Below are 14,872 nucleotides of genomic sequence, written 5' to 3' on the forward strand. Positions count from 1 at the left end.
ATAACGGGCTCAAGGCAAGTCTGATTCCCTTTCCTTTATAGGCAATATTATTTCTGACTGTGAAATAGGCCCAATTTTCTAATTTTTCCAGGGCTTTCAGAAGTTTCAATAAGATTATTTCCAGACATGGATCTGTTTTCTATAATTTGTTTTCTGGCACCCAGTAAGTGATTTTAAGTTGACTATCAAAGCTTTCAGTCATGTGTATTTTCAAGATTTCAGCTTGCGGTTATATTCTTTGATCTTCTATTAGTGCTTCTCCTCCACTCCATTCTCTCTCTGGATTCCTAATCTGTGAAGAGTCTATTTCCTGTGACTATTCTCGTGTCATTTTATTCTTTCGTCTTTTTTCTAATCTTTCAAATGTTGCTCTACTTTCAGAAGGATTTCTTGCGTTGATTTTCTAACTTATTAATTTGGCTTTTGACTATGTCTGTTTATTGTGCCAGCAACCTTTTTCTTCTCCCTAAGATACCTTTCTCCTCTCAGATTTCTCCCATTTCTTGGAATCCTAATCTCATTTTACCAATGTAATTGCCTTTGAATCTCAGTGATTCCATTTTTCTCCCCTCTTCTTTCAGGTCTCTCTTGTTCAATTTGCTGATTCCGTCTCTTTTTGTTAAGTAGAGATAAGGGTCTGGACTGGGACCTGATTTAAGCAAATCCATATTCATAGATGAGTTCAGTATTGGTAGCCGATTAATACAAACAGTGAATGTCTCCTGGGGTTCACAAATGACCTTGAAGTTGTGAGTAGGTTGGCTTCCCTTATGGGTGTGGGAGCCAAGAGAAGACTAGAAGACAAAACTTCTCACCCTACTCCAGTGAGCTGGGTGATACAGGGTCTTGGAACAGTCAAAGCCTCAGCAAACTATATTGCCAAAGGATGCCTAGGGGATGTGTTGGGGGTCATGTTGCCAGATTTAGCATAAAAACAAACAAATGAGGATATCCAGTTAAATTTGAATTTCAGAAAAGCAACAAATAATTCTTTGTATAAGAAGGTCTCCAGTCTTGTATGGGACTTACTTATATTAAAAAGTTATTTGTCGTTTATCTAAAATTTGAATCTAAACGGGTGTCCTGTATTTCATCTGGCAACCCGAGGTGACGGGGGGAATGCCGTATTCAGAAGCTTCATGGGCAGGGGTTCTCGAGTCCTTTGACTTGTCCCCCTCTCTTCTTACAGAGCCTTCTCTTTCAACCCAATTTGTGAAACCCTAGGAAGCTGGCCATGCAGTGGTCGTAAGAAGTAGGAAAGTAGGTCTTGGAGACGGCAAGAGTGGAAGTGAATTAAGGTACTCTCAATTTTGCTTTGTTCCTCTGTATCTGATGTGGGAGCCTCAGGTTCTATCTATGGTACTGCCCCCTTTTCTGTTGGCCTGATGAGGCTCTTTGGGATGTCATTTTAGCAAACTCCCACTTTCTGTGGCATGCTGTCTATTCAAAGTGAAGGCTGGGGATGTGTACATTGGCTAACTACTCTTGTCACAGGATACTGGTGTGGTCCTTGGAGCCCTACAATCAAAGTAGACATCAAAGCCGCACATTGACCATCCCCAAACCCTCCCTGGACCCTGTCTTGGCTGCTTGAAATCTGAGGTTTAAGGTAACCTGTCCATTTCTTTCCCAGGCAGGCCTTTCCTTTGCTTGTTCATAAAAGAAACACAAAGGGCATAGTTTATGATGATGTGGTCTACTGAACTTAGTAGTTCTGACTTCAAACCTCCTGTAATTTTTTCTCTTTCTGTGGTCTATGGTCTATGAAATCAAAAGAAACAAAGAATCTAGTAGTCTATTAGAGTTTAAGTTGAGGATGTCGAGCAAGACAATCAATAAACAACGTGACTTGGCAGTCTGCATACCTCTGCAGGAGCTCTCAGAACCGGACCACAAACCATCGGGCAGACACAAGAAGATGCTGCTTCCCACGAGGTCGAACCCGGGGTGACATCGGACCCCACAGGCTGCATTGAAGTGGCTGTTGCAAGTGTTCTGGATAAAGTAACCATTTTCAGGAGGCTTCAGGGCAGGGCAGCGGACAACTAACATTTACAGGGAGAAAAGTAAAAAGCAAAGTGAGTCTCTGTCCATAAAGCATCCTACCCCCGCTTTTTCTTTTCCGGTCAAGAGGACATTGTATACACAGAGCTAAATTATCAACAGCATTCCCATTTACTGCATATGAATTCCTAAGTGCACATTTGGAAGAAGAACACTTACGGCTCATGCTTACTAGGTATCTGCTTCCAGTTAAGTTTAAAAACAGACTAAATATTATGGTTTAAGCTTAGAGATTTTAAAATCTTGATATCTATGTGGATATGAAATTTTCTAGTTCTTGACCCTCATATGTCATTAGCTATTTTCCTTCTCAGTTAGAGTGGCATAAAATAAAGAACAAATAAGTCCAGCAAAGCATGTCTGCCACAAATCCCAAGAGCCACAGCTTTGGCTAATTAAATACTTTTAATTTTTGATATGAATAATATCAAAGTACTTTACTTATAAAAGTATTTTCTTTAAATGGATTTAACCATCACCAGAGCCCAAACTAGCTCATTTGTTATTCAAATTTGCTGTTAAATTTGTGACTTCTCTCTCTTAGATTCATTTTAGATCTTTAGTCACATTACTTGTGGAGTCTCAGATCTCCTTTCTCTGGAGCAAGATGTGGATATGTTCAGTGATAAGGAATGCTAGATAATAAAAACAAAGAATTCCCCCCAAATAAGATTAGAGGAAGGAATATTAAAGACCATGCCCAATTAACTGGATGAAAACACCAGCATTACTTCCCTAAAAGAGATCAGCTTTTATATTTCCTATCTGCCAGTGGTGGGATCCGTACCTTTGCAGCTCTGGCCAGATGCCCGGTACCCCTCCTTGCAGACACAGTCTTCAGGGGAAGTACTTCCGGGTGGAGAAGTGTGATTTTCATCAGGACATGGAAGGCACGTGCTGATTCCTCCTGGTGAACCTTCTGGTTTGTATGTCCCGGATGGGCAAGCTGTGGGTAAGCCAGGGAAGCCCATTTCATGCGGGGCACATCAATGCACAGTTAACAACATTCTGGAAACTGATTGGGGGGAAAAGTCCCAAACAATAGCTTTTCATAGAAATAATTGTGTAATTCAAGCAAGGAGAGAAACCAAGATTTTTTTTAAAAGAGTGATATAGTTGGCTATTTGCAGGTAATGAAGTGGCCTCTTTGATGTCCCACAATTAGTTACAATCACAACACATCATGGCATGATATGGCTGGGCTTATTTGTGGGAAAATTCAAAACAGCAATGTACGTAAATGGACTAAAAGGAATCAATGATACTCAACGCGTAAAAACATCGTGCTAAAGACAGTATACCCCATATTCCATCAACCCCCCCAACCTGTGCAGCTGCACCTCCCCCGTTGTGTCCCCCAACACTCACTCCCAGCAGAACAGAATAGTTGTAGACATGCAAAAAGCACTGGGCCCCTTGTTTCGGTTCAAAGCACTGGACAAAGGGTGAGGAGAAAGTAAAGGGCTTGAGGGGAATGATCCTACTGATGGGAAATAAGTCTTCTGAAGAAAAAAGAATCACAGACCCTGCTTTTCCCAGGCTCAAGAAAAAAAAAAAAAAAAAAAAGATGAAAAGCAGGACCTGATTGATCTTGCTTCATATCTTCCCTCTGCACTGACAATGCGGCTTTGAATCTGTACTTACTCTCCCTGGAGTTACACATCTGTAAAGTAACTCACAGTTAAGAATTCAACAACAGAGAAATTGTGGAATAAAGAGACTTGCAATACTTAATAAAGCCAGATAAATGTAGTGTAGTCAAGTATGCATTATATTATTTAAAAAAAATAGTAGCAACCAAGGAATGTGCACTTATGTGGTGATACTTGATATAAATTATCTCCTTTAATCCTCACAGTATTAATAATTACTAATATTTTTATTAATAAGTACATTACTTTTATTAGCATTGTGTCTATTTTAAAGAGAGAATGGAGGCTTAGAGTAATTTGATGATTTGACTAAAGTTACTCAGTTAACAGGTGGTAGCGCTAGGAGATTTTTTTAGCATTTAACATTGGTTTATTACATTTTTATGCTGAAATTCAAAATCACATTTATCTTGTTTGTAATTAGTAAGTCAAATATTTTTAAATGGTAGTACACTCCTTTCTTCTTCCTATTGTCATTTGTTTAAGGCCTGTTTCCGGGTAGACAAGCTCTGGCTTGTTTATCTTTTTTTTTTTTTTTTTTTTTTTGCGGTACGCGGGCCTCTCACTGTCGCAGCCTCTCCCGTTGCGGAGCACAGGCCCCGGACGCGCAGGCTCAGCGGCCACGGCCCACGGGCCCAGCCGCTCCGCGGCATGCGGGATCCTCCCAGACCGGGGCACGAACCCGCGTCCCCTGCATCTGCAGGCGGACTCCCAACCACTGCGCCACCAGGGAAGCCCTGTTTATCTTTTTTAAAGACTTTTTTTTAGGTTGCCAACAAAATTGAGATGAAGATTAGAGCTAGAATTTTAAAGCAGATATTTACATAGCTTTCACTATGTCCCAGGGACTATTCTACGTATTTTATAAATATTATCTATTTATCCATTTAAGAACGTATGAAGTAACAAATACTATTAATCTCATTTTACAGATGAGAAAACTAAGGCACTAAGAGGTTAACTAACTTGCCAAAGTTACACAGTAAGTGACAAAGCTGGGGTCTGAACCAAGAGAATTGGGATCCAGACGCCATGTTCTTTACTACTACATGTTCTATGTCTCAAACCCAGGTCTCCTGGATGCAGAAGTCCTTGTTTTAACAACTAAAATATGCTAAAAACTGAAGAAATCATTATTGAGAGAGAAGACTTGTAATATAATGTAATTTTTAGAAAAAAGTCATGCTTCTAACATTCTTGATTATATTTAAAAACAGAAGAGAACATTTTCCCATGTATATAGTAGAAAATTCCAGAATTGATACAGCTGTAGCTATTTAAGAATGAGAGAAACATTTGTAGGAAAGTTTTAATGATGTGTGACTAACGAAAAATACTTCAGCAGAAAAAAAGGGAACATTACTTCAAAGCATCATAGCATTAAATACTGAATTATTATTGAATTATTCATATTTCTGAATATTCCTTTTTATAAAAAGTTCAGTAAATATCGGCACAGATCTTCAAGAAGATGCAAGACAACACTGTATCCTTTGAACAGAAGGCAGCAGCTATAGGAGAAAATGATTAAGATAAACATACAAACGGAGAAGAAAACATAAACTGTAACAGCAAGATTAAAGCTGTTGTTGGAGGCAGTAAAAAGAAGCCAGAAAATTCCAGAACAACACAAGTAAAAGCTGTGATATTAATACAAGAAAATACTCCTTACTTGAAGTTTCAGGGCAATAAAAACTCATCAACTTCCTGGCAAAATTAATAAAAAGTGATTAACGCCCAAAACAAAGGAAAAGTATGACAAGTGTTTAGGAAAGAAAAACAAAATAAATGGGAAAATCAAACTGACATTTCATTTCTCCTGTGCAAAAACAAATGCCATGAAAAAAGAATGAAATAAGATATACAGCTATGTGGAAAAAATATTATGGACCCAAAACTCTATATCTGGGCAAGCTACTGGTAAATATGAGGGAAGAGAAAGACATTTGAGAATGTGCATGACTTCTGGAAATCAAGATGTATTTCACTGATTGAAAAGAAATCAACATAAAGAACTCAGGTATGAGGAAAAAAATGGTATTCAATAAATCACTTGAGATTAAGAAAGTAGTGGGACATACCATATATTGCTAAATATCTTGCTAAAATAATTGTAAAAATGATGAAATAGCAAATAAAACCCCTTCTTAAAAAGAAAGACATATGATCTAAGGGAAAAAAATAATAATCTTTACATATTATAAAGAAAAAACGTTTAAAGTCTGAGGGAAACGGGGGATGGCTGGGAAGAGGAAAAGATAAAGTTCTCACTTCCTTTCATATGTATCAATATGAAAAAACTTAAAGAAAAACATAGGTTCAATTTGTACACAAAAAATTCACATAACTATGAATAGAAAAAGAATGCATAACCTCCAAATCAGTGGAAGAGAAAAAAACCCAAATAACAAAGGTAGAAAAACATAGCTACTAAACAACCAATGGATCACTGAAGAAATCCAAGAGGAAATCAACATATACCTAGAGACAAATGAAAACAAAATCACAATGATCCAAAACCTATGGGATGCAGCAAAAGCAGTTCAAAGAGGCAAGTCCATAGCAATACAATCTTACCTCAGGAAACAAGAAAAGTCACAAATAAACGACCTAACTTTACACCTAAAGCAACTAGAGAAAGAAGAGCAAACAAAACCCAAAGTTCACAGAGGGAAAGAAATTATAAAGATCAGAGCAGAAATAAATGGATTAGAGAACAAGAAAACAGTAGAAATGATCAATGAAACTAAAAGCTGGTTCTTTGAAAAGATAAACAAAATGGATAAACGTTTAGCAAGACTCATCAAGAAAAAAAAGGAGAGGGCTCAAATCAATAAAATTAGGAATGAAAAAGGAGAAGTTACAATGGACAACACAGAAATACAAAGGATCATAAGAAACTACTACAAGCAACTGTATGCCAATAAAATGGACAACCTAGAAGAAATGGACAAATTCTTAGAAACGTACAGTCTCCCAAGACTGAACCAGGAAGCAACAGAAAACATGAACAGACCAACCACAAGTACTGAAATTGAAACCGTGATTAAAAAACTCCCAACAAGCAAAAGTCTAGGACCAGATGGCTTCACAGGTGAATTCTATCAAACATTTAGAGAAGAGTTAACACCTCTCCTTCCGAAACTATTCCAAAAAATTGCAGAGGAAGGAACACTCCTGAACTCATTCTATGAGGCCATCATCACCCTGATACCAAAACTAGACAAAGATACCACAAAAAAAGAAAATTATAGGTCAATATCACTGATGAACATAGATGCCAAAATCCTCAACGAAATACTAGCAATCCAAATCCAACAATACATTAAAAGGATCATACACCATGAGCGAGTGGGATTTATCCCAGGGATGCAAGGATTTTTTGATATCCGCAAATCAAACAATGTGCTATACCACATCAATAAACTGAAGAATAAAAACCATATGATCATCTCAATAGATGCAGAAAAAGCTTTTGACAAAATTCAACAGCAATTTATGATAAAAAAACTCTCCAGAAAATGGGCACAGAGAGAACATACCTCAACATAATAAAGGCCATATATGACAAACCTACAGCTAACATCATACTCAGTGGTGAAAAGCTGAAAGTATTTCCTCTAAGATCAGGAACAAGACAAGGATGTCCACTCTCACCACTTTTATTCGACATAGTTTTGGAAGTCCTAGCCACAGCAATCAGAGAAGAAAAAGAAATAAAAGGAATCCAAATTGGAAAAGAAGACATAAAACTGTCACTGTTTGCAGATGACATGATACTATACATAGAAAATCCTAAAAATGCTACCAGAAAATTACTAGAGCTCATCAATGAATTTGGTAAAGTTGCAGGATACAAAATTAATATATAGAAATCTGTTGCATTTCTATACACTAACAACAAAAGATCAGAAAGAGAAATTTTTAAAAAATCCTATTTACCATTGCATCAAAAAGAATAAAATACCTAGGATAAACCTACCTAAGGAGACAAAAGGCCTGTACTCTGAAAACTATACGATACTGATGAAAGAAACTGCAGACGACACAAACAGATGGAAACATATACCATGTTCTTGGATTGGAAGAATCAATATTGTTAAAATGACTATACTACCCAAGGCAATCTACAGATTCAACGCAATCCCTATCAAATTACCAATGGCATTTTTCACAGAGCTAGATCAAAAAATCTTAAATTTTGTATAGAGACACAAAAGGCCCCAAATAGCCAAAGCAATCTTGACAAAGAAAAACAGAGCTGGAGGAATCAGGCTCCTGACTTCAGATTATACTACAAAGCCACAGTCATCAAAACAGCATGGTACTGGCACAAAAACAGAAATATAGACCAATGGAACAGGACAGAAAGCCAGAAATAAATCCACGCACCCATGGTCATTTAATCTACGACAAAGGAGGCAAGACTACAATGGAGAAAAGACAGTCTCTTCAATAAACGGTGCTGGGAAAACTAAACAGCTACATGTAAAAAAACAAAACTAGAACATTCTTTAACACTATACATAAAAATAAACTCAAAAGGCCTAAATGTAAGACCAGATAGTATAAAACTCTTAGAGAAAAACATCGGCAGAACACTATTTGACATAAATCACAGCAATATCTTTTTCGATCTGTCTCCCAGAGTAATGGAAGTAAAAACAAAAATAAACAAATGGGACCAAATTAAACTTGAAAGCTTTTGCACAGCAAAGGAAACCACAACAAAATAAAGACAACCCAAAGAATGGGAGAAAATATTCGCAAATGATGTGACTGACAAGGGGATTAGTCTCCAAAATTTACAAACAGCTCAAGTGGCTCAATATCCAAAAAACAAACAACCCAATCAAAAAATGGGCAGAAGACCTAAATAGACATTTCTCCTAAGAAGACATATAGATGGCCAAGAGGGACAAGAAAAGATGCTCAACATCACTAATTATTAGAGAAATGCAAATCAAAACTACAATGAGATTACCTCACACCAGTCAGAATGGCCATCATCAAATGGACAGTAAATGCTGGAGAGGGTGTGGAGAAAAGGGAACCCTCCTACACTGTTGGTGGGAATATAAATTGGTACAGCCGCTATGGAGAACAGTATGGCGGTTTCTTAAAAAACTAAAAATAGAGTTACCATATGATCCAGCAATCCCACTCCTGGGCGTTTATCTGGAGAAAAACATGGTTCGAAAGGATACGTGCACCCCAGTGTTCATTGCAGCACGGCTTACAATAGCCAAGACATGGATGCAACCTAAATGTCCATCGACAGATGAATGGATAAAGAAGACGTGGTACATATGTACAATGGAATATTACTCAGCCATTAAAAAGAATGAAATAATGCCATTTATAGCAACATGGATGGACCTGGAGATTATCATACTAAGTGAAATAAGTCAGACAGAGAAAGACAAATATCATATGATATCGCTTATATGCGGAATCTAAAAAAATGATACAAATGAACTTATTTACATAACAGACTCACAGACTTAGAGAATGAACTTATGGTTACCATGGGGGAAAGGTAGGGGGAAGGGATAGACTGGGAGTTTGGGACTGACAGGTACACACTGCTATATTTAAAATAGATAACCAACAAGGACCTACCATAAAAAAAAAAGTTTAAAAATTTTTAAAAATTAAAAAAAGAAAAACAGAACAAGAAGATAAATAGCAGAAAGAATTTATAACAAAATGTCATTAACTAAGGTAATGGAAGTAAAACCAAATATATCAGTTATCATCAATAATAGTAATGGGTTAATTTAACCCTGCTGATAAGATATAAACTTAAAAACAAGCCAGAGATACAGGTTAAAAATAGTTCGATGTTAAAATATATGTTAAATATTTCAAAAATTTTTCAGGAAGCAAACAAATTAGTACCTTAAGGAGAAATAAAAGCTTAACACATAAAGAGCTTTTTCCAATATATGAAAAAGATAGGAATACTTCAATAGAAAAGTTGACAAAGAACAAAAGCTGGAAATTTACTAAAGAAGAAATGAAAATGACCTATAATAGTAGGATACACTGTCTAACCTCACTTATAATGAAAAATGCAAATTGATGACTACTTTTTAATTTGGAAAAATTTTTAATGGATGTTAGTACCCATTGCTGGCAGGCATGTGGGCAAACAGGCTCTCTCCAACTCTGTAGGGCAACCTGAGGGTAGACACCAAAAGCCTCAAGTGGAGCTTTCCCTTTGATATAGCATTTCATTTCTAATAATTTGTCCAAGTGAAAGTAAACATTTTTTACCTACACATATAAGTATGTATAATTATTGTCTGTCATTACACAGCACTGGAAACCAAGACAAATGTCGAGAGATGGGGGGTTTGTTAAATTCTTATGACAAATCCATCAAATGGTATATTAGCCATAAAAACAGAGTTCTTGACATGGAAGGTCAATCAAATTGTGTAGCTGAGTGTAAAAAAAAGCATGTTTCAAACGCCGTATGTATTGTATGATCTTCTGGCTAATGAATGTATAAAATTCTATAATGTTATGAATACATGACATATATTCATGGTAGAATTATGAGCCTTCCCAGTTTGTTTATTTTGCTGATTTACATTTTCTTGTTTTGTTATACTGAATAGGTACTGTGCAAAAACATTAAAAGTAAATAAAAATTATACATAAGAGAAAGTCATTGTCTCAAATGCTGTAGTTCATTTCACAGTTATTGGTTCTCTGACCTCAGAGATCACTTTGATTCCTACTTCCTCCCTCCATCTCCTTCAATACCCAAATTGAAATCACGTTGTTTGGGTTTTACTCCTTAAAAACCCTCGGCATTTCGCCTATCCCTCCATCTGCATCACTCCTATCTTAGACAGGAACTCATTACCTCTCTTCCAGGTTTTTACAAAGTCCTTTCACTGGTTCCCTCAACCTTCATCTCTACTCTTTAATCCATCTTAGATGTTGCTGCCTGAACATCTTTCTAAAATATAAATGTGATCAAAGCATTTTCTATCAAAAACTGCACCAACAGGATGAGGCCCTCTCTCTTTACTCTGATCTATTGGGTTGGCCAAAAAGTTCTTTTGGGTTTTTCTGTAACTCTTTGATCCATCTATAACTTTCCCCTGTCTGCTACAATGGACCAGTGAACTCCGTATCCTGACCAGAAGCTGCTTCAGAATCAAGCAGACTAGTTTTGCAGCACACCTCCCCGACCTCAGTTTACTGGACTTGGGAGTTTGACCAATTTACTTAATTTTTCGGAGACTTTGTTTCTTTGCGTGTAATATTAGTAGTACTTGCCTTATAAATCTGTTGTTAGAATTGAAATAATGTGAGTAAAGCAACAATGCCGGGCATGTAGTTGGCATTCAGTAAATGTTAGAATAAGGTCCCCAACTCTTAATTCTCTCAACTATAAAAGAGACAGTTATACTTTTTTTATGGCTTGCTGTGCCCAGTAGATGCTCTGGTGCTTGGTAAATATTATCTCCCTCTCTTTCCCTTTCCTATCTTCCACTTAGCTTCTGCCTTGGCATATGCTTTCCTTTCTCTAAATGAACCTCCAGTATCCTTCAAGACTAACTTGTTCTTCAAAGCTTCTCTAACTTTTTCAGACAGATATTGTTACCTTCATTTCTGTGCCTCAGAGCACATTACCCCCACCTCTGTTCTGGCACATATCACACTGTGGGTAACATACGCACTTGTCTCTTTCTCTCCATGGGGAACACACTCTTGTAAGTTCAGGGAGTCTTCCAGTCATCTGACCCAGCCATTGCCCATCCCGTTGCCCGAACCAGCAGTCACTCAGTCAAAGGAGGGCAGGAGAAAACAAGCTCTATTGGAAGTGGAGGATGGGTTAGTGTGGAGGAAGGACCAAAGTCAGAGGGAGTAGCAACAGGGCGGAGTGAAAGGATGTTAGACTAGGAGTCAAGACAACTGAGTTGCTATCCTGGCTGCTCCACTAACAAGCTACGGGGTCACTGGCAAGTGACTTTTTAAAAAGTTTTCCTATAAAATACAGAGGTTACATTTAATGATGGCTATGACCTTTCCAATGCTAACATTTGATGATTCTATAAATAGAATAATACTAAAAAGTTAAATAAACTTTTCATATGAACAGTCAGATTTTATCTACAGATTTTATAATTTATTTAAAAAATAATATTACATAAAAAGGAGCTAATCTTACACCATTACTCTCCAAAACCTTTTGAGTAATCAAGAATTTACAACACTGGAGAACAGTGCTTTGGATAAAAATATCCAAAAATACATTTGGAAATGTATTGTGAAATTCATAATGGTAATGGAAAACAGATTTTAGGAGAACTATTTAAAGGCGTTGCACAACTCTAGTGGGAGAGGTGTAATCAACGTCTTTGATTCCCAAGGGGGGAAATTCCTCATCTAAAACCAAGCAAAAGTTGAAAAGATGAAATTAACCGTGGTTTGAAAAAGTTCCACAAGTGATGGTAAAGGGCTAGGGTACAATTTTTTTCTTTATCATATGAAATGATTCCCTTCCTGGAAATGTACCAAATAATCTTTCTTAATTGCTCTTCTTGTTGTTGTTAAAATAAGCACTTTCTCTTTTCAGAAACATCTTAGCAGTTATCAGCTACTATTATTGGAACTGTGATTCTTGAAATTATCATGGGCTAACATTATGTCTTTCTTCAACTGTCAACACAATTTTTTGACTCAAGTAAATAAAAGTATCAACCAGTTTGGAATTTGTAGAATATAAAGAACTCTCTGTTCTCTAAATATCAATCCTTTAGATGACTATTTTAGTTAATAATATTTATTATACAGTAACTTATACTTTACAAAAGTCCTTCTTATACATAATCTAAGATTAATGTTTTAAAAATCTCTATAAATACTAAGAGCCTCTGTTCTTTGCACAATTCACCTTTAAAGGTTAATGAAACTCTTTAAAGAATATAGTTTTAGGGAAGTTGCATCAGCTGCATTCAGGCTGTGAAGTACACAACTCCAAGTGTGCCCATTCATGTAGGTGATAATGGGACCCAGGAGTTGTGCAAATCAAAAGCCCTCGTTGCTGCTGTATCTAGGTAGGACATCAAGCAAGTTGTCTGGGCCCCCCCCCCAAAAAAGGCTCTTCATTATTACAATATCATGCTTCTTCTCAACTTTATGGATTCATTGTGAATAAGGAATCTGTTCCTACAAACAGTTGTGTTAGGATTTTGAGCACAGGGGTCCACTGCACTAGAAAAGAACCAGCTTTCCCCGAGGCTAAGTCAATCCTTGTCACAAGTACAGGACAAGGACCTAGGTATACATATGAGGGACTTTCTTTTTAGTAGACAGCCAAGATCCTTTCTATTTTCAAGGAATTAGAAGAGGAGACTTTTTTAACTGACCTGGATTCTGCACATCTGAATCTGTGTAAAATGAATTAGCATCCTGCCAACCTCCCTGTGATTGGTTAGCTCATCTGGCTGGAATACTATTTGGGCAAAATTGTGAATGTAGGCAACTGTGTGGTGCCAGAGCAGCAAATGGCACCCAAGCTGCAGGACACCATGTTGCAAATGTAAACACCTGCTCCAACTAGAAAGGAAATTACTGATGGATTAGGACGAGTCTATCAAAAATGAAAAGACAAAACTCTCAAAAGACTGTGTCCAAAAGAAGATGCATCAGCGAAGTAAGCGTCACATGTTAAGAATATATGTGTACACACATACATACACATATAGACATAAATACATATATCACACATAAACACATATATTACACACAAATATAACTTGGTTGAGTATAGAACACTTAGGCAAAGTCTTTGTAGTTGAAAACTCTGTGTTCTCTCTTTTTTTTTTCTTTGGCTGTGCCACGCGGCTTGTGGGATCTTAGTTCCCCAACCAGGGATCAAACCCGGGCCCCTGGACCACCAGGGAATTCCCTGAAAACTCTTAATTGTCTTAAGATGTTTACTGTCTGGGTGAGAAATGTGAGATCATCCTGAGTTTTACAATTAAAACTTCACGGGCAAGCACTTTTAGGAAAGGCCTCTGGAGATTTTAGAATTATCTTCAACTTATTTATTCCTTCTCAAATAGCTAATAGCTAAGAATTGTATAAAGAAGAAAATAAAATTTACCATAAGCTTGACTACTCTGGTTTAACTATTCTTTTAATGTTTAATATTTAGGTTGATTCCAATGTTTTACAATTAAAAACAACGTTCCTATAATCATCTTTTTCCCTTATATCATTCACCCATTAACATTTTTTTTCCTTAGGCAAAATAATATTAACTTTTCATTAGTCTACTGTCAAGTTATTGTATATTCCCACTATCAGGAATAAAAGTACATATCTTACTGTACTCTCATGAGTTTTTTAAATTACCAATTAATCATTATTTAAATGTGAAGTCCCATGAATTCCAATGCAACAGGTTTTCAACTTGAATCTAGGGTGAATCTATCTCTGAGATTCAGACATGTGTAGGCCCAACAGAAGTCTATTTTCTTACGGAACTTGAGAACCTTCTGGGAGAAAACTCTATCCCTGGTAGGGGTAATATTTAAAATGTTACCAGAGGGACTTCCCTGGTGGTCCAGTGATAAAGAATCAGCCTTATAATGCAGGGGTCACGGGTTCGATCCCTGGTCAGGGAACTACGATCCCACATGCCGCGGGGCAACTAAGCCTGTGTGCCGCAACTACTGAGCTCGCGTGCCTCAAGTAGAGCGCCTGCATGCCACAAACTACAGAGCCCTGGAGCCTGCGCGCCACAACTAGAGAGAGAAAACCCACACGCCACGACTAGAGAGAAGCCTGCGCGCTGCAACCAAGAGCCTGCACGCTGCAACAAAAGATCCTGCATGCCTCAATGAAGATCCCGCGTGCCGCAACTAAGACCCGACACAGCCAAAGGTAAATAAAAATAAATAAATAAAGGGTACTAAAAATAAGTAAATAAATAAAATGTTGCCATAATGGCATGATCACTGATCCGTAAGAGCAGACATGAGCTGTGGCATCAAGCAGAGTTCTGCATGCCCACTAATCTGCCAGGTGTTACCTCTGTAGGTGCTGGACTGTGGGGTAGACCAGTGAGGCTGGAGAGAGGGTGAGATCAGTAAGGGGACATTTAGGGACTTGGGGGCAGCAGCTCT

The 14,872-nt window shown here is 37.4% G+C and overlaps 1 protein-coding gene across 1 annotated transcript in view; it reads right to left on the reverse strand.

Annotated features, from left to right (window-relative positions):
* The window catches only part of SVEP1 (sushi, von Willebrand factor type A, EGF and pentraxin domain containing 1), a 183,607-nt gene that overhangs the window by 115,947 nt on the left and 52,788 nt on the right, over positions 1–14,872 (reverse strand). The window contains exons 4-5 of the mRNA XM_029202810.1: positions 2,852–3,010; positions 1,866–2,045 (exon numbers count right to left, since the gene is read on the reverse strand). Coding sequence (XP_029058643.1) covers positions 1,866–2,045; positions 2,852–3,010 — 339 coding nt within the window. The remainder of the gene's footprint in view (positions 1–1,865; positions 2,046–2,851; positions 3,011–14,872) is intronic.

Source organism: Monodon monoceros, unplaced genomic scaffold (genome assembly GCF_005190385.1).
Source record: "Monodon monoceros isolate NGI ecotype Baffin Bay Population unplaced genomic scaffold, NGI_Narwhal_1 Super_Scaffold_5, whole genome shotgun sequence".
NCBI classification, from domain to species: domain Eukaryota; kingdom Metazoa; phylum Chordata; class Mammalia; order Artiodactyla; family Monodontidae; genus Monodon; species Monodon monoceros.